Here is a 19,103-nt window from a genome sequence, read left to right as displayed (position 1 = left end):
CCACACCAATCCATCCTTGTTTGGTTTGTTTTTTTGTTGGGTATTTGGTGATTGTGTTGTTTGTTTTTGGTTTTGTGCCAAACAAGCCACACCAAAACAATGAGGCACTGTCTTTCTTTTTGCTCATATAATAAGCAAAGAAACCCCAGGGCCCAGGCTCATGCAGCATGCGCCTTCTAAAGTTCGAGCATGCAAGAATCTCTTTTCAAATCACCAAATACTTAAATAAATATAGAGAAAGGTTGGGCTGCTTTGAGAAATTATTAAAAGAAACCCAATAACTCATCATCATCATCATGAAGTTTGTAAAAGCTACACTTATATATATATGTATATATTTAATTTTTATTTTTTGAACAACTGGAGATAAACTGATAGATGGAGATGGGGAAGATAAACCAGTAAATATGAAGAGTTATCTGCCTTTCACTATTAGAGGGAAATGCTAGGGAGAGAAAAAGAGAAGAAAAATTAGTAGGAGGCGTGTTAAACAAGTGCATATTTGAGTGTTCGTTATCTCCAAGGTCGAGGTCGTCATCGACAAGATCACATTACAATAAAGCATCATTATCATTTTAACATAATATATAATGCTACCATAGGCTTTCAATGTAAAAGCGAATTTAACATAATATTCAATAAATACCAAGATCTTAACTATCATGATTTTCATAATAAGTAAATGAAATAAACATACCGAAATCCATAGCATATAAAATCTTCAAAAAGCCTAAACACTAGGAAATGGTTTTTCTCGCTTGACTCACTTACGATACATAAAACCTTTTTTTTTTTTTTGATAAGTAAAGATACATAAGATACATAAAGCTGATAGATATTGTGTATATTTATAGGGTAGAGAGAGGACCGGTTTTCTTATTCATCATTAATTCTACTTCCCATCAAAGTAAGAATTAAATAAGAAACTACTTCTCTTAAATAATTAACCAACAGTATATTAAGGAGGATTAAATAACCTTACATTAGGAGTCTAATAAGTTTTCACATGTGCCATGTCATGAGGGATAATAAATTTTTACAATCTCCCACTTGGCCATATGACTAATATTGTTTTAGACTCAATAAGGTTAACATTAGGTGCACAAAAAATCTAATCCATCCTTACTTTAGTTTGGTCATCACAAGTACCACAATCAAACAACCTACTAGTTTTGAGTCATGACAGTTGTACATACAAAGGTGACATCGTCCCTTCCATGTACCATAGAACTAGCAACCTGTTCAATCAAGGTTCATAAATAAGAAGTATTGTCTAAAATGGTCCAACAAAAATGTCTTTTGTCAAAAGACTATTCTCATTGTCATTCATCCAATCTTATATATACGCACGAAATTGAAAATAGGAACAAATCATAAACATATTCAATGACATCTCAAAAATATTTAATAACATAAACAAACATTATGCAATCCATAAACAGTATGGGCACAATGGGTTACAATCAAGACCCATTCTGTTAACGTGTTCCTTAAATGTCTTTGGTGGTAAAAGTAATACGAATGTAACTGATGCTGAATGAATGCTTTTATTAGATATAATATTACATCTAAAACTAAACTTTTATACCTTGGAAAATCGAAATAATTTTCCTCTGATTTCTTCAAAGTAGTCAAAGTGCCTGGTATCGGACTCCGTCTAAGTGGGGTTGACAAAGCTTAGTCAGCCAACACATGTTAGCAACATATGAAATAGGTTGAGACAAAAAAAATAAATAAATAAAGAAAAATGAAATCCAAAGGCAGAGAACAATCCCCCACTGATGGATGAATTACTTGAACAAAATTCGCCATTACCTTTTTTTGTTTGTAGGCATAATAAACATCATCACCAGTCGTGGAATGTGGAACAGACTAATTGATGTATGCAAAAATATCTTATATTATGCAAGTATGCATGACCCAAGCTGTATTTATATAACAGAAATAAACCTTTTAACTGTTGCAAAAATCTTCACCAATGAAGTTGAACCTACTTTGAATCTTCTAAAGAGGAAACAGTAGCTGTCTCAGACCTTGTTGCAGAACAAACACAAGATATCTGCAGCACCCAATCACCCAACCACAAGGTCATGGGTTAGGTCATCCTCCTCTGACGTCGACGTCTATATATGCGTGTGATTGGTGGCCTGTGTCTGATGTCCCCATCAACTCTCCCGGGGTGGGAAAGGCTCATAATGCACGTGCTACGTAATGAAAGACTTTGACACCATGAGGAGAGATAATTATCAAAAATTACAGCATTTGTTATGCAGATCCAATGAAGGATATGCATAAATGGGGGTGGGTGTGTAACCTTAAAGGAAATTGGGTATAAATATTTAATATTCATAGCAAATTTGACATGTGGTATCCTGCTCAATTGTAGCTACAAGGTTTTAATTCCAGATAGAATTGTATTTTAAATTTCACTTTTGTTTATCAAATACATATAGATTTCAGAGATTGAGAGGCAACCTGTTTTCATCAACACATACATGCGAAAACTTTTTACCCTACATACGAATCCATGGTGATTAACTAACCTTGGTTTCTGATCCAACTTGTCCACAACGTGGCTCATGGCATGAACAATGATTTTCTTCACCTGTTGTTTCAAGCAGAACAGCAATCAAAACCTCAAACACAAGATTCAAACTTAAATGTTTACAAAGAAACTATTTCACATTATATAATTATCAAAGCAGAAAGTCAATCAACCGAATTGCGCTGAGCTCATTCCAGAATGAAATTAAAGTATATGCACACCCAAGTCAATACTTATCCGCATAAGCATCATTCAAACATGGATGCTGCAATTTTGCTACAATTTATCAAGAAATTGAGCACAGCAACAAAGTAGGCGCTGGTGCATTAATCACACTGCATACCAAATGATTATATGTAACACAGTGGAGGTAGAATCATGGTAGAGGACTGCCGGAGGATAAGAGGTGATTTCTGGTGCCAAACAGCTGTGGTTAGCTCAGAATGAGGGGAGGGGTATGAGAAGTGACGGATCACATAGTTGTGGTTGTGGGAAGAGGGGGAACATTGTGATGGCAACAATAATAGTGATCCGCAGCAGTAAATGAATAGTATTACTTAGGTTTCTTTGTTAACACTTGCATGTTTTATTAAAAATAAAGCGATAAGACCCTTAATGGTGATATGACTATAAAGAATGAGCGCATTGATATCAACAATCGCTGACCTAAGGTATGAAAAGGTCAAAAGTGAAACAAATAAGATCTAAGAAAAAGCAGTAGGATAACAGGATCTATTTGAATTTCGGGAACCAAATTCTCAGCATTTTTTCATGAGTAAAATAAGAAACCAAATTCTCAGCAGTACTCATGAAATATCAAACTAATTGCACCACTGTACAATAAACTCATCTGGAACATGCCATAGATAAATGCAATGACATACCTCCAACTTGTCCTCTTTAGCCCTATGATTCTGAGGAAGTGTACGGAATTCCTCTGTCAAACGGATGCACTCACCAATATTTTCAGGTGAGACAAAGTCTAGTGCAACCTTTATGCATGACTGAATAGAAGAAAAAATTTAAATCGGTCAACATATAATTTATTTGTGCATATGGAAACAAATCTATCAATGGAAATCAATTAGAGCAAGGGGCATTCTCCACTAAACCATTCCATTCCAAGTTGATGCTAACGTGTGCGCATTTGGCAGAATGAATCTTTGTATAAAGCCTATCGTTAAGAAATATGACACAGCAGAGTGAAAATACATTTATTGGTTTACGGGTGATTGTACATTGGGTAGGAAATTCATCATAATAAAACTACTACAACATATACATCATAATTGACCACAGGATATTCAAAAAAAAAAAAAACAAACTCAGAAAATGACATAGATGCAAGAAATACCAACAGTGTAATTTAGGAGTAAAACATTTCAAGCATACAAATGCAATACCGATGTAACATTTGACTCCGCCTTGGATTCAGGTACTTGGCTGTGGGAATGCATACATGTATAGTTGTGCATTTGGACATACGCATATGCATGTGAATTGAAGCATCTAACCATCAACACATGTTAGATTTACAGTTGAAGAGGCGAATTTTTTGATGAACAAGTTGAAAAGGGGTGAATATAAACCATGATAAGAAAAAATTTAAGAAAGCAATTCCTATGTCAATCCGAAATCTACAAGGCAATTCCATAAGGACATCGATTTACATAATGTTAGAATGAATATATGGATGTCTAGAATGGTGCTTAATTTTCCAAGGGTATGAGGAGTGGCATGTAAACCTTCTAGGAGAAGGCTGTGTGTCCTACTGAGGTGTCCTATAGCTGTCAGAATATTCCCGTACAAACATCTATAAATAAAGGAAGGGGCTACAAATCAATTACTATTTCATAGAATTCGCTACATGGTATCTGAGCACTGCATTAGAATAATCATGTATAGCAAATAAATTCTTCATTCTTTTTCCTTCCTCTTTTCTATTTATTTATTTTTTCTTTGTTCTGCAACAAGTTTGAAGGCTTTTTCTCTGTTCTTCCGCACCTAGGGGTTGGAGGCACTGACTCATCATCACCATAGCCATGTTGGTTGAATGACACCAACGTTGCCATTGTTTCCCTCACCAAAGCCATGAGTGAAACTTAAATGTACTTCACCTGTGCCCCGAGAAGCTAAATGGTTCAGGTCAACTGTGTGGTGTTGGTATTGGTGAACTTGGCCTGTTATTTTGATGGTTGCAGTCGTAATACTGATTGAAGTCTACACAAATTCGAATCATTGAAGAATGTCTGTTCCAAACTCTTATTATCTTGTTGAAAAGAGAATATTCAAGGGAAACTTGATAAGTTCCTGTTACATTGTTCACTCCAAAATATAATTCAATTGCATGGCCATAAACCTCTTTGGGAATCCAAGAAAATAGGAAATTTGAAGCTCCACAAACCAGGTCATGATCTGAGCATCATCCTGCTCCCAAACGTTTACAGAACTAGGTCAGAAGTAGGTAGATGAGCAGTTAAATGACTGCCCTTTCCTTTACCACTCAGGAAAACCTCAACTCGTTTGACCCATTGAATATACTTCCATTAAGCTTAATGGAGGTTATTTGAGCTGCACGCCAATCAGGAGAAATTACTAAACTTGACTTCTTCCCCAAGCCAAGAACTTACTCCTGAGTGTCTCATCTCCCAAAAATCCCGAGAAGGTAGGATCTTACCCAGTTAGACCAAATAGAATGGTCACCGTCTAAGCAAATATGCCAGATGTGTTCGAGCACAGCCACTCGGTTCCAAACCTCAAAATTTGTAATCCCAAGACTACCCTCATACTTGAGAAGACAAATACTTGCCCCAAGCAACCATTGCCCCAAGACCAAAGAGAATGGTCACTGTCTAAGTAAATGTGCCAGATGTGTTCGAGCACAGCCGCTCGGTTTCAAACCTCAAAATTTGTAATCACAAGACCACCCTTTTGCTTAAGAAGACAAATACAAACCTAGGCAGCCATTGCCCCACCGTGGCTGAGGTCACTCGCCTTCCGCAAGAGACTCCAAAGAACTTGCTCCACCTGCTTAGTTACACTTTTAGGCAAAATGAACAAGAATGACCAATAAGTCTGTATGGCAAAAAGAAAGAAAATAATCAATTGCAACCTGACTGCGTAAGACCTTCAAGATATGGAAGGTACTAGGAGAAAATAGTTTTGACAAGTCAGATCATTTTCTCTTGTTCGGAATGGCTTATAAATTGGAGATAAGCATGTGGACCCACTCCACTCCCCAGGGAAAGCATGGAAAGAGGGAGCACGAAAGAGCTCATTCGACCAGCTGTAGGAATGGAAGATACACTTCATTTTTTGTAGCCATTGAAATCCCAAATTCAAAGGGACTTCAATGCCTGTTTTGGGGGGGATCCGCCGCTCAATATCTATAGCAAGCAGCTGGAAACCTCCACTTTTTTTTTTTTTTTGATAGGTAATATCAAGAAAGCTATATAAAAAGTGTAGGTGCACCCAAGCATACAAGAAGTATACAAAAAGGATAAAAAATAAAATAAAAAAAATAAAAAAAAATAAAAATTAAAAAATTAAAAAAAAGAAGAACCCGCAAAAACCCAACACCACCAAAAGAACATAGCAACAACCAAACTAGCCCACAAAAAATCCCACAAACCCACAAGGACCGAAAACCCTCCCACCCGAAGTCCAAAAGGGAACTCAACACTACCACATGTGAGCCTTGCCTTTCCCCGCCAATCAAATGTATATGCATCGCCACAGTTAACGAAGCTCTTCAAATTAAACAACTCCCTTTTGCCTATATACTTAGGCCGAGCAACCTTAACTTCCCAATGAAAATCCTCTTCAACAACATCCAGCAGCGCCAAAGTCGGATCCTCATCTTTGTCACAATCCAACATCCAATCTAGGGGATCGGGGAAGAAATCATCCTCTCCTTGATCCCACTCAACAATCTCCTGATGGAGGGTAAACATCCAGAGGTTAGGGGGAATCACTATCCACACCATCCCAAAGCTCACCTCCCTGATCCCACACAACGATCTCTCCAGAAGGACAGAAGCCTAATGGCCATTTTTGAGATTGGGCCAACCCATTCAACCTGGAATCCTCCCCCTTAACAACAACCACCATAGTTGACGACGAAGCGACCGACAACTTAGGCGAGGGAGGAGGATTATCTTTCATTGATGGACTAGGATTAAGAAACCCTCATCATAGTAGACCTTCTGAGGATTAGGCTTCAAAGGAGCTGCGACCCCAATGGAAGAGACTTTCTCAGCCTTTGAAGACGCCTGACCGTTAGCAGCTTCTGACGATAACTGTTCAACAAACCCAGCAATAGGCGTGGATTGATACTGCACCTGCCGAGCACTGAGAGCCTCCACTACCTCAACAATAAAGGAATCTTTCATCGGTGCTCCTCTAGCTTCCCTAGCTCTTCGGAAGTATTTCAGAGTCTGCTGACTCTTGTACACTGATCGGACTAAGGGAGTCCCACTCTCTGACAACTCCAAAAGCAAACAGAGTCAATCTCCTCAAGCAACAGCCCCTGAAGCAATAGAAGGAATATCTAGCAAGACAACCAACTCAGAGAAGTAAGACGGGCCCGAAAAGCACAAACCCACACTGCTCACTTAGGCGCCCCCAACGACTGCCGGACACTCCACTGCCAAGCCCTCTTGAGTCACGTCCTTGGGGCCGGGATCCGACACAGAACAACAAAAACTGAGACGGGGCTAGAAATGTGAACCAAACTTCCCTCTCAAGGCAAAACAGGAAAAGAAAACGCACTGGCTACCGAGACGGGTCCAGATGGGTGAACCAAAACCATTTTCGAAATGGGATCCAAAACGGGACCCGAACAGGAACCCAAACCCACATGGCCCAAAAAATCGCCCCTGTTCTGCAACCCTTTGGGCGTCAAATCCAGCCCAACGACGAGGCCTTCAACCAACCTAACTAAGGCCCGATCCAGCTCAATTCGAAGAAGCCCTAAATGAGACTTCACCCAATCCTTTGTCCTCTTCATCCTCAACAACGAATCTGCCGCCGCTAGGGCTGTTAAGAGAGCAAGCCGCTCGCTCGCGAGCTCGGGCTCGACTCGCATAAGCTCAGCTCGAATATTAAATAAAGCGTTTCATGAACATGAATCCTGGCTCGAATATTAAACGAAGCTAGTTTGACTCGATTCGGCTAAGCTCGTGAGCAGCTCATATAGGCTCGAATTGGTAGTTATTCACATAATTCCTCATATTAATATTAAAAATTGATGATTTTTTTTTTTTTTTTTTCTAATAACATCATTTTATTATAAAATGATGTATATCCTCTCTTTTAGAAACCAAGTTCCTTACTGTATTGACTCAGCCTTCATACTCTACTAGCCAGACTAAGCAAATGTTTATATGAAAGCTGACTTCTTGACCCGTTTAGGAGTACTTGAAGTTTAAATTTATAATAAAAAAATAAATTAATAAATTAAATTCAATATAAGAGCTAGTTCATGAACTAGCTCGGCTCGGCTTGACTTATTATGAGCTCGAGCTCGATTTTTTAGCTCGTCTCAAGCTCGAACTCGAGTAAAATTTAAACAAGCCGAGCCCAAACAAGAGAAGCTCGCTCAAGCTCGGCTCATTTACACCCCTAGCCGCCGCCAAAGGCTGTACCGCCGGCAAAGATGCCTCAAGAGGACCGTTGTTCTTCGGCGAGATTTGCTGAACCTCCAAATTGTAGCAGTCCCCTACAAAGCGCAGCTCAACTCCGCCATGCTCCGCCTCAAAACAGGCTGACCTTGGAAACACATCAAGGGGACACGAAGACAGAAGCTTCAACCCACCAACCGTCGATCGCAGCACATCCACAAAGGACCATCCAGAAACAAACCTAGAAGAAGCTCTCGCCTCAACCTCAAACTGCTTCCCCAACAAAGATGGAAACTCAGAGGCTACGGACCCAACCTTTCCGCCCTGATACGCTAGCATCTGTCTCATCTCACCCACAAAACGACACCAGCTCCACCCATCTTGGCCCTCTAGAATCCAAATAATCCCTTTCTAACCACCCTCAATGTAAACGGCCACCTCGAAGAATCTACGTGCCTTGTTACCACCCCCACAAACCATTAACATTTTCTCATCCTCGCGAAAATACTTGACCGTATATTCCTTAACCTGAGATAGAAATGCCACTTCCACCATAGCCACCGACCAGACAGATCTCTAAAGACCCACAATGATGACCCCAACAAAGCCCTTCCTCCTTTCCTTTAATCAAAGATTAGAGGACCCAACCTTCGTCATAAAGCAAAAGGCTTTTGCTTCAACAGAGAAACAACGTTCCATAACTACCACATTCACCGGACCGATCTCCAAGAGCTCGGAGACATAGGCGCACCCCAAAGGCTCTAACTAGAAGGGTTTGAAAAACTTAGGATAACACCGGGAAGAATAGACGGATCTGAATCCTAGCATGCAGATCCGGATCTGAATCCTAGCAGCTAAAGGCCACCGCTAGGGCGGAAGGGAGGGGGGAAAGAAAAAACAAAGGAAAGAGAAGAGAGCTTTTTTTTGTTTGTCATATATGAACTCGGAAAACTAAAGATAATGCAATTAACTCATCACAAAATCTAGACTGAAAAGTAAATCCAAATACTTTTGGGGCTACCTGAAAGCAGTAAGTTGGTCGAGTCTCTCGTCCAACCTTCGCCTTCTTCAATGGACAAGTTAAAGCGTTCAATGGTTCTTGGACCTACTACATTTCATTTTTCAAGGTTGAACTTGTTCAATTGAAGTTGATACTATGCTACCCTTCCCTTGTTCAAGAGAAAGCAAAGATTTTTAGCAACCAGCTCAAACAAAAGTGATTAGCCCCTTGATCAATCGATTGGATCGAAGTACAAAGGGGGTTTGAATGTGAGATCAGCCCAAGACAAGGCTGTGCAGACTCCATGAAAACCAGCAACCACATCCAACACTAGAAGTAACAACCAGCAAGCCGAAAATACAATCCAACAACAAAAGATCAACCAACAACTGTCAAATTTCAGCAAAACCAAACAACCAGTACCAAGAAACCAGCAAACAACAAAGGCAAAAACAAGAAACTAAATGTGCTAGATGAAACACTTGAGACAGAGACTAGAAGTACCTGCCCTGACTAAAACTTAGTGTATAACTACCAGGAGTCTGAATTTGGACAAAGTAGGTCAGGCCCGAAATCAGAACATTCCAGTTTAAATCAGAATGAACTGACCAAGTGTAACACCCTAGACCCTCCTAGGGTAACTTATTTAAGTTGTTTTAGTTTTCCTTAAATTGTTGTGTTAGTTATTTGTTTCATAATCTCTTATAATTCGTGGGTTTATTAAAGGGGCATGTGAGAGGGCTGAAAAAGAGTTATAAAGGACAAGAAAGTCAACAATTTTTACGTCAAAATCCTAACAGAATCTGGCCAGCTGTTTTTTTTTTCCAAAAAGGAAAGTTCCCTTTGTTAAAACAAGTCCTAATTGTATGCCAACTCCTCCCTCTTTTTTTTTTTTTTTTTTGGTGGAGTTGTTTCCCAAGTTATTTCAAAAAGAAAAGAAGTCAATTTTACAAGGAAACCTGAATATTTACTGCTGCCAGATTGTACTCAAAATAACCTATTGTTATTGCCTGCAACCCTAGCTCAAAAAAACTAATTTTTTTTTCAGCCGTCAGTTTACCTTCTATACTGCCAACTCATAAATCCCACTTAAAACCATAAATTTCCCCTTCAGCCGCAAGTTTTATAGCCCCATGTACACCCAATGTGAATTCTAAAAACTCAGTTCTCTTTCTCCAAGCTAAAACCTAAAAGCCTACTACACACAAACTCCCTCAAGGCTGCAACCACACAACAGGTTTCTCTAGGTTTTTCTCCAACTTTTCTATTCAAAACTGAAATTCAGATTTCAGATGCCTATCTGAAATTTCTATTAAGGTTTAGTTAGCAAACTTAGCTCAATGTAAGGTTTAGTTCCCATTTGTCAAGGATCCATCTATTTTAGACTTTTTACTGTGATTAGAAAAATGAAAAGGAGTGTATCGATGAACAGCTTCCTTATTTGTGAGCAGATCAGGAAAAAAAAAAAAAAAAAAAAAAGTTTGCTTGAATCTAGAGTAGGGTAGTAAATTGTATGTTGTTGCCTTATTTACTTTGGCGAAAATAATAATGGCTAGTTGCTAACCGTTACTAGACATCATGGTGACTTTCTCAGCGTCATTTGATATGGTACGCTTCTGCAAGTGTATTTGCATGACATTGGGACTCATTTTATGCATATAGTTTCTGGCTTGGAGACTCTTACAATTGACTCAATGATGAGGCCAAACAAAACGACATTGGGAAAACAAAATGACCACAGAATACACTTGAGACACTTTCTACTTCAACTGGCAAACCTAATCTGATGCAAGCAGTAACCCCACTGCAACAGGCAAACTGGGCCATAAGATGATAATCAAGCCGTAAAGGAATGTTTAGTTTTTCACTGGAATGGGTGCACCGAACATGAATTACATTGGGGTAAAGAAAAGTGAACATTACTAGATGAAAAAAAGAAGCTGAATAAGCATATATAAACCCACCCACTTCCAAAAATTCTCTAATTTCACATATATAGGCCATCCTTTGTCAAGCTTAGAAAATAAATATGCATGACAATTGTATTTCGAAGGAAAAGCAGCACAATAACAATGTATAGCTAATAACTAGGCACTTCAAATTCGTATCCTGTTTTCTACAAACTAGGAAAAAAAATCATGATCAACTTGCTATACCTTTAAGTTCCTTACTTGATGAGGACAACCGGCAGGAATAAAGACAGCATCTCCAAGTTTTTGGACGAATGTCCATGGTTCAATTCCTATATGATAGCATAGTAGCACTAAATTATGATCAACAAGAGTTAAAACATGATAATGATAAAAATAAAAAATAAAAACGGACTGCAACATTCAATCCCCATATACATGCATGTGTGTGTCTAAAGGGAACTGACCATATTCTTCCTTGAGCTTCCTTTTATGATCCAAAGTGAGATAAAAGGTCTGATCATGTATAGGATGAATAACCTATACCATCAAAAGTTATGATAATTTAAATTTTAAAAAAAAAAAAAAAAATCTAATAAACATTTCTAATCACACGAACATACACATGTATATACATAAAATCAGTTTTAATGACTGAAACACCAGAAAAATAATGCCAGTCCTAACCAAAGTTCATGAAATTGATCTGCAATTTTTCCACATACTGACTTCTTTTCTTTATTCCGCTCTCTGACTCCATCACTGCTATATCCCACAATTTGTAGTATCCAATTCAGATTTCCCATGGTTCTCTTCTATACAACCAGATAATAGCTATTTTAAAAGATTAAAGAATATTTTTCTAGAGAAAATGACATATCTAGACTTGTTTCAAAAAACGTAATATCATTTTTAGGTATTTTTAGGATGACTTAGTTTCCCTTTCAACCAGCAAATTTTACTTACTACAAATACTTTGTCACCTGCTTGCAGTATTTCCAGTGAATAGGGTTATTTGAATCATTACAAATCACAAAGTAATGCAACTTCATTTCATTAAAAAAAAAAAAAATTTTGTAAAAATGAAGCATCCGGTGAGCTCAAAACCCCAACTTCATCATCAAATTATTACAAGGGGAGAAGGTGCTATTTGAAGTTAAGCTCATTCACAATGTCAGGATGATTGACTAAAAGAATAAGGGTATGTTTGTTAAACTTTTCAAAAACACTTCAAATTTCAAAAACAAAAACACACTCAACAAATGATTCATTTTGCAAACACAAAACTTAAAAAAATAAAACACGAGACTTCTAAGAAAACTTTTCGCACCTTTTAAGAAATTTGTATTTTTATTTTATTTTTTAAAAAAAGGTACTTATTTTTGTATGAGTGAAGACAAACTTATTAGGGAAAAGTCCACATAAACAAAAATGACCCTAATTTTTTTTCAATAAAACAAAAATACTCCAATAAATTCCAAAAAAGAAAAATAATTAATTTCCACACCATTGTTTATTGTTTTTTTAAATTAGTTTAGTTTTTTTGAATTTTTTATTTTAATTTTACTAAGGGTATTTTCGTCATTGAGAGAGACATTGACAATTTGGTAGTTTGCGGGGACATTTTTCCAATTGAAAGTTTGAAGTGGACATTGTCAATTGAATGGTATAGTTTGAAGAAGGCATGCCCGGCATGTGGACTTTCCCCAACTTATTACTTTACATAATAATAATAAATAAAGAGGTGGTCATGCAGCCACTTCCTCTCATTTGTTGAGAGTGGCCAAAGTAGGACATCGCAGCCACCGCTGTGTTTTTAATATCTTATTTTTTTATTTTTTTTAAGTAAATAAAAAGTCATATACCTAAAACAATAAATGTATTTTCTCAAAATAAACATGTTCAGGGATTGTTTCTTTGAAAACATAAAACACTTCTCAAAAAGTTTACCAAACAATTTTTATTCTATGGACCCCACAGAAAATATTTTCCAAATGTGGACCCCACCAAAAACACTTCTCAACTTTCACAACTTTCTGTTCTATCAAAACATTTAATAAACATAGCCTAAAATACTCTTCGTAATTTTATCACAACCAATATAAAGCAACAATCATCAAGAAGTACTAGTTAACACTTCATCATAATTTGAAAGGAAAAAGGTCCTAGCAAAATTATAATCATTGCCTGACTGAGTTACCTGCTGCAGTGGACAACAATGAATGTGCCTAAATTCCCTGAAGTGCTTTTTAAGATATTCCTGGAGCTTAGGAACATCTCGTCTCCGAAAAATGTCCCACAAGGCACCACCACCCTCAGAAGCTTCTAAGCCATCCAACTTATTTCTAGAAAGTCCGGGACCACCACTCCCACCATTGTTATTTTGATCGACTTCTGCCTCAGTCTTTTCCAGCTCTGATCCCCTTGAATATTTCTCATTCATTCCAGTATCACCAGTACTACCAACAAGTTGAAAAATAGGAACAGCAAGCTCTTCAGTTACACCTTGGTTTTGATCACCAACTTCACTACATTTGTCATCATCAGAAGTAATTTTACAACATTCACTATCAAAAATATTATTCTCAACTTTTTCATCCCCAGCCTTAATATTTCCATAGAGTTCACTTTGGTCTTGCTCAAAGTGTTTCTTTTTATTCTTCTCTATTTCCGCAAGATCCTCTTCTTTAATGGTAACTTCAGCCATATGTGTCAAAACATTTACCTGAAAACGTGAATTTAAGAACAAAAAACATTAAAACATCAAAAGGGAAATACAACCACTACAAAATGCAAGGATTAAGAAAGAAAAAAAATGAATCAAGTCACCAAACTCAACAAATTTATGATTAAAAATACGAAGAAATAAAACCCTGGCCTGAGACAGCCCAGATGACCTAAACTGTGTTTTGACACTTGATCTTGATGCTCATTGAAACCAGAATAGATGTATGTGCCTAACAAACTTAAAACTCAACACCATATTCAATTTTAATGGCTTAAAAAATGTGTCTGCTATAAAATTTAGACAATTAAAGCATGGAATCAAATCATAAAGCATTTCCGATGGGCAATAGTTGTCAGAGCCGTGCAGGGTTCACCTAATGCCAGCCTTTACCCAATTCATCTGGTCATTACACATACTTCCTTTAACCTTCCATTAAAATTAAAAAAACATATCCATGCAGTACCCAAACCATACAGGCATTTTCCTGTGGGAAACACAAGGTAAATAGTAGAAGTTTTCAAAAAACTCAAACATACCGCATCAGACATATCACAATGAAGTTTAGTGACTGAGTCTCCACGGCCAAGTTCCTGAGCAACTCCATAAGCAATATAGGTCTTGGGACCCATATCTGGCTTTAGAGTTTTCTTAGGCAATTTGACAACAAGGTTTAGAGGACCCTTCTGTGGATGGGTATATTTCTTAAATGGCAAGCAACAGATAAACTCAGTACAATGACGAGGCAAACGTTCTTCAAATAAATTAGATGGCGGCCAATCCTTCAGTTTCAGTATTTGGGGCCATCCACCAACACATCCAACATCATTATACCCAGTAAAGAACTGGTGGATATTGATAGGGCCCTGAAATTCATCACAAGAGTTCATATCACAAAGCAAAATCGTTACTGACTGAAACAACTTTTACTTACCATATTCAACCTGGATGGACATGAGGAAAAATAATTATTAAAAAATCCCAGAAACTCTTAGGAAGCAGAGAAAAGTTGAAACAAATTACCCATTAAATACAAAGATTAGGCATTAACAATCCCTAAAGTGAATGAAGATCAGATGGAAACATGGTGGACCTAAAATTTTCAATTAGAGGCTGAAAGGATGGATAAGATAAGCAGTTATCATGATGTTCCCTTCAAAATCAATCTAAGGAGGTAGCACGTGCAGCTGCTGATTCTAGAGTGCTAAGTATTGATTGTTAATGATATGGGACACTGTTGAACAATTTGCAAGACAGTGCTTCCTTTTTTTTACTTATTTGGATTAAGAAAGACAACTGTACTCAGCCCTTTTTTATTTCTTCCACATCCAAAAAGCTAATATTAGGAGGCATCTGGAAACTGGATTACTGTGTTAAAAAAAACTTAGGTAAGCGCCCTGATAATAAAATCAGTTAGAATATTTCAAGAAAGAAAACCTTGTAGCTAAGGATCTTTCGTAGAGATTCTCACTAAAAATGATAAAGAAATCAAAAAACAATAATTAGACACTAAACATTACATCAATAATAAGCAGTTAAACGTCTAAAAGTAAGATGCTTTCACATATAAAAAAAGATGACAATGAAACTAACCTCACACCAATCCAAGCAATCAATGGCCTTAACTTCCAAATTTCTACCATGCTTGATATGTTTCAACTGACGGACTGCACGCCACATAACCAATGGTTCCCAGCTTAAACCAGATGCAGATTCAAGCACATTACTTACGATCACAGGCTCACCTCTGCTCCAATGACACTGGAAATGCTTCAAATCCCCATGGCGTATATCTTGTGCCCTCGGACAATATAAATAGTTATCATCGGAATCTTCTCGAGAAGCCGCTTTTCTTAACTTATCATTGCTTAGGTCAACGTCACCCACCGAGTTGAAACACAAGCACCGTTGTAAAGGAATTGCAGTCATATCCATAAGTTTGTAAGTTCTGGCTATTTCTTCCGCTTTTCTCACCAACTCTGAAACCAGGTTTTCTGAGAACACACATTTTAATTCTAGAACACAATGACCACAACCACCCATGTCTTTTGGGGCACAAGGAATGCTACCATCTTCTTTCGCTTTCCACAAAGCATTTGGCTTCACATGATCCTTAGGGCTCTCAGTAGATATTTTCACTTTTTTCTCCTCTCCACCATGCAAATAGTCAAATCCCCGGTCAATATACTGCATAATCACCTCCTCCTCACCTCCCTGCAGGTGTCCATCACGAATCTCTTGGCAACAGATAAGGCAGAGATCAAAAGAACATCTAGGACAGCTTCTGTGGAAATCAAAAATAGAAGTTTTGCAGTTGTTGCTGAAAAGGCAAGAGGTAACAAGGTAACATTAAAGAATTTATAAAATTATGGAACAAATGGAAACATAAATCATTTCTGAAAAAGAACGTACCAGTATGTACGCTCATCAATAGGGCAATCTGCCTGTTTTATCTTTAACTCTGGCAGTGCCAACCCTGCCAAATGAACATTCAGTAACCAAACCCAAGAATACATCCAAAAAATAAATTTTAAACTCAGTAATACAGAGCAACAATGAGTAATCAAAATTAACATATGACACAAATCAAGGTGTAGGTTATAGCATTCAGCATATGACACAAGCCAAAAAATAAATACTTCTCTTCAGCCAGTAAATTAGGAATGTTTGCATTTATGAGAAGTCAATCTTCTGGTTACCCAAACAAGGAGAAGAAGAAGTGAGTCCTCCGATCTAAACAAACTAAGGAAATCTTTTCTCTCTTCCAAACTAACTAACAAGATTTGTACCACAGATGAGTTTCTAAGCTTATTTGACAAGGACCGAAGGAATATACTTTGTATTTTAGCCTCCATTTCCTTCTCGATCATTTGTTCATCATTAATCCGTCTCAAAAATGGAAGAATTGTTTGTAGCACATACTTATAACACTCGATTTTCTCATATTTACTGAAATTTAATTCTTTGTTCTTCAAATTCTGCAGCAAAAGATAAAAAATTTGTCAATCTTCACAAACACGAAATAAATACATAAAAATAAAATACCACCAATTCATGAGAAGTGAGAGGGAAAAACAACAAAAGAAACTAACTTTAATTTTAGAATTAAGAGGTACATCCAAACGCAAGCAAGCTTTGCAATTGCAAATTCCACGACATACTGGACAAGCTTCAGCAATTGCATCCTCTACTGTATTAGGATACCTATGAAACACAAGAAAAATAGTATCACTAAAAGTAACTAAAAAGGCAGAAGCTCAGGATTTTTATGAAACCGCGAAATTAGTTCACAATGGATGGTTCATTTCAAGATTAAAGCCATATGTTTCTACCAAAGTGCCAAGACTAGTAATACAAGTTAACCACACCAATTTCAACATTGAACAAAACCTCCATACTAAGAATAAAAGAAAGAATAACAGCCTGGGAAAACTGACAGAAACAGAAGAATTAGAAACAGAGAAAAATGAATTTATTTTTTGGTAACTCGGATACATTTTAACAAATCTATCACAAAACAAACATAACAACAGAAATAGCAATCACGCAACAGATGAGAGACACTAAAAGACAGGAAGAGTATGCCATCTTACAAATGAACAAGTAACAAGAGAAAAACTAATTTAGCAAAAAATACAGATAAAAAGTGTTACCATCTATTCAAGCAGGGGATACAAAATCGTTTCCTCTTACAAAGCTTGCACCGAACAACCCGGCCCTTATCATTCCTCTGACACTGATGGCACATTAAGGACTTGTCTTCAATCCACTGTCGAATATCCAGAGTGAGAAACACAACCAGGAATTAATTGATGACACTGCTGTAGTGAACAAGAAAGAAACTTACCTTGGAATCCCGCTTTGCATGTTTTGGCCTTCCAGTTCCAAGAAGCTTCTGATCAACACCTTGGCCCCTGCTTTCGTCATAATTCACCTTCTTGCCGAAATTTCTGAGTCTCTCTTTCACAGGAAGCCAAGCTTGAGACGGAGAATCCCGGTTTCCGTCCACTTTGCCCTTCTTCCGACCCTTCCGACCCTCCCTTTCCTTGTGCTCGTTGTTCACCGCTTCCAGACCTTGTTCCGAGTCCGGCTGAGCAGCAGAATTACTTTCTCCGGGTATCTCCGTCTTCTTCCGCTTCCTACCAAGCGCCATCACCAAGAAAGAAACAGAGACGGAGAGGTTTTGAAACAGTTATTTATAGAAAGCGGTGGTGGTTTGGGGGGAAAGTAGGGGAATACTTAATTAGGAGCAGCACAATTTCCGGAATTCATCCGGAAAACGTGCAGCTCCGTGGCACTTTAGTAATTTACCAGCGTTAGGGTTTTCTTTGGAGAATAATAATAGTACTGGTCTACTAGAAGTAGAATAAGAATCCATTGAGCCTGAGGCGTCAAATTGAAGTGTTGCACTCTTGGCCTTCCTTGCAAATCTCTCGGCATGTCTCGGTTTAAGGATTAATTAATAATACTTTTGTTATTCTTTTAATTTAATTAATTGCCCTTAAGCATCCATGTTCTGTATCAAATCCAGCATGTTTTAATTAAGGAATTATCACTTTTGGATACCTCATCGGCTCATCAGTTTCAAGGATTTTATTTTTTTTTATTTTTTTATTTTTTTTGCATGTATATTTTTCAACTCATAAAATAATAATAATAAATTCGTAAGTACCGTAAAAATGACGTTTAGCCTTTAAAATTGTGAGTTTTCAAAAAACACATCATTACCTGCAATTTAAAAACACAAATTTTCTACATTTTCAAATCGCAATTTTTTAAAAATACAATCCTAAATGAAAACTTTTTGCAATTTGGTTTAAAATCTCAATGTCCTGCCTTTGATGGTGGCAAAAAAGGGTCAGTAGCTTCCCGCAAATACCGGTAGTGACAACTAGTAGAAGATTCCGACGAATTTTGAATTTTGATGACTGGCGACAAATTCCAACGAGAACCCACAATACAGAACGAAATGCGAGAGAGAGTACATTAATAACGAGAAGCTCAAACTTAAAAAGTAGTTTATAATATTTTTTTTAAGAAAAAAAACAAACAATTTAAAGAAAAATTTTCTGGTAACCAAATTTTTTTCGGTTTGAACACAATTTTTGGCCATACCAAACACTAAAAAATAGAGATAAAACAACATTATTTAAACGCCTTCAAAGGAAAAATAAATAAATAAGAAAAAAAAAAGTACTGAAACTTTTTATTCTAATTATTTTAATGTATGGATATCTCAATCAAATCAATCATGAGCTTTACACAAATGCCAACCTTTTTTAAGGTTTTGGAACAACAATTT

The 19,103-nt window shown here is 37.2% G+C and overlaps 1 protein-coding gene across 4 annotated transcripts; it reads right to left on the bottom strand.

Annotated features, from left to right (window-relative positions):
* Positions 1-1,387: 1,387 nt before the first annotated feature.
* On the bottom strand, positions 1,388-17,978 carry LOC132166066 (lysine-specific demethylase JMJ25-like). 4 transcript variants are annotated; one of them, XR_009438539.1, is made up of 14 exons: positions 17,649-17,978; positions 17,455-17,570; positions 16,894-17,005; positions 16,638-16,779; positions 16,214-16,277; positions 15,395-16,121; positions 14,341-14,667; positions 13,277-13,801; positions 11,544-11,616; positions 11,323-11,408; positions 3,430-3,549; positions 2,544-2,605; positions 1,951-2,219; positions 1,388-1,657 (listed from the first exon to the last, which is right to left on the bottom strand). XR_009438539.1 is itself a non-coding variant. In XM_059576818.1 (13 exons), the coding sequence occupies exons 1-13, from the start codon at positions 17,952-17,954 to the stop codon at positions 2,096-2,098; spliced, it is 2,784 nt and encodes a 927-aa protein (XP_059432801.1). In that variant the 5' UTR covers positions 17,955-17,978; the 3' UTR covers positions 1,388-2,095. The 4 variants fall into 4 exon arrangements, 3 of the variants coding, with proteins under 3 accessions (XP_059432801.1, XP_059432802.1, XP_059432803.1); XM_059576818.1 differs by having other exon boundaries at positions 1,388-2,219; XM_059576819.1 differs by having other exon boundaries at positions 1,388-2,204.
* Between the last annotated feature and the right edge of the window lie 1,125 nt (positions 17,979-19,103).

Source organism: Corylus avellana, chromosome ca11 (assembly GCF_901000735.1).
Source record: "Corylus avellana chromosome ca11, CavTom2PMs-1.0".
In the NCBI taxonomy this organism is placed as follows: domain Eukaryota; kingdom Viridiplantae; phylum Streptophyta; class Magnoliopsida; order Fagales; family Betulaceae; genus Corylus; species Corylus avellana.
This window is presented reverse-complemented; position numbering and strand designations above follow the sequence as displayed.

Excerpts from the sequence above, each read along its gene's own strand:
- LOC132166066 (XM_059576818.1), bottom strand. The coding sequence starts at position 17,954 with ATGGCGCTTGGTAGGAAGCGGAAGAAGACGGAGATACCCGGAGAAAGT. Across the intron at positions 16,780-16,893 it reads CTCTTAATTCTAAAATTAAA|AATTTGAAGAACAAAGAATT; the intron begins GTTAGTTTCTTT and ends CTTTTGCTGCAG. Across the intron at positions 13,802-14,340 it reads ATTGTGATATGTCTGATGCG|GTAAATGTTTTGACACATAT; the intron begins GTATGTTTGAGT and ends TCACGTTTTCAG.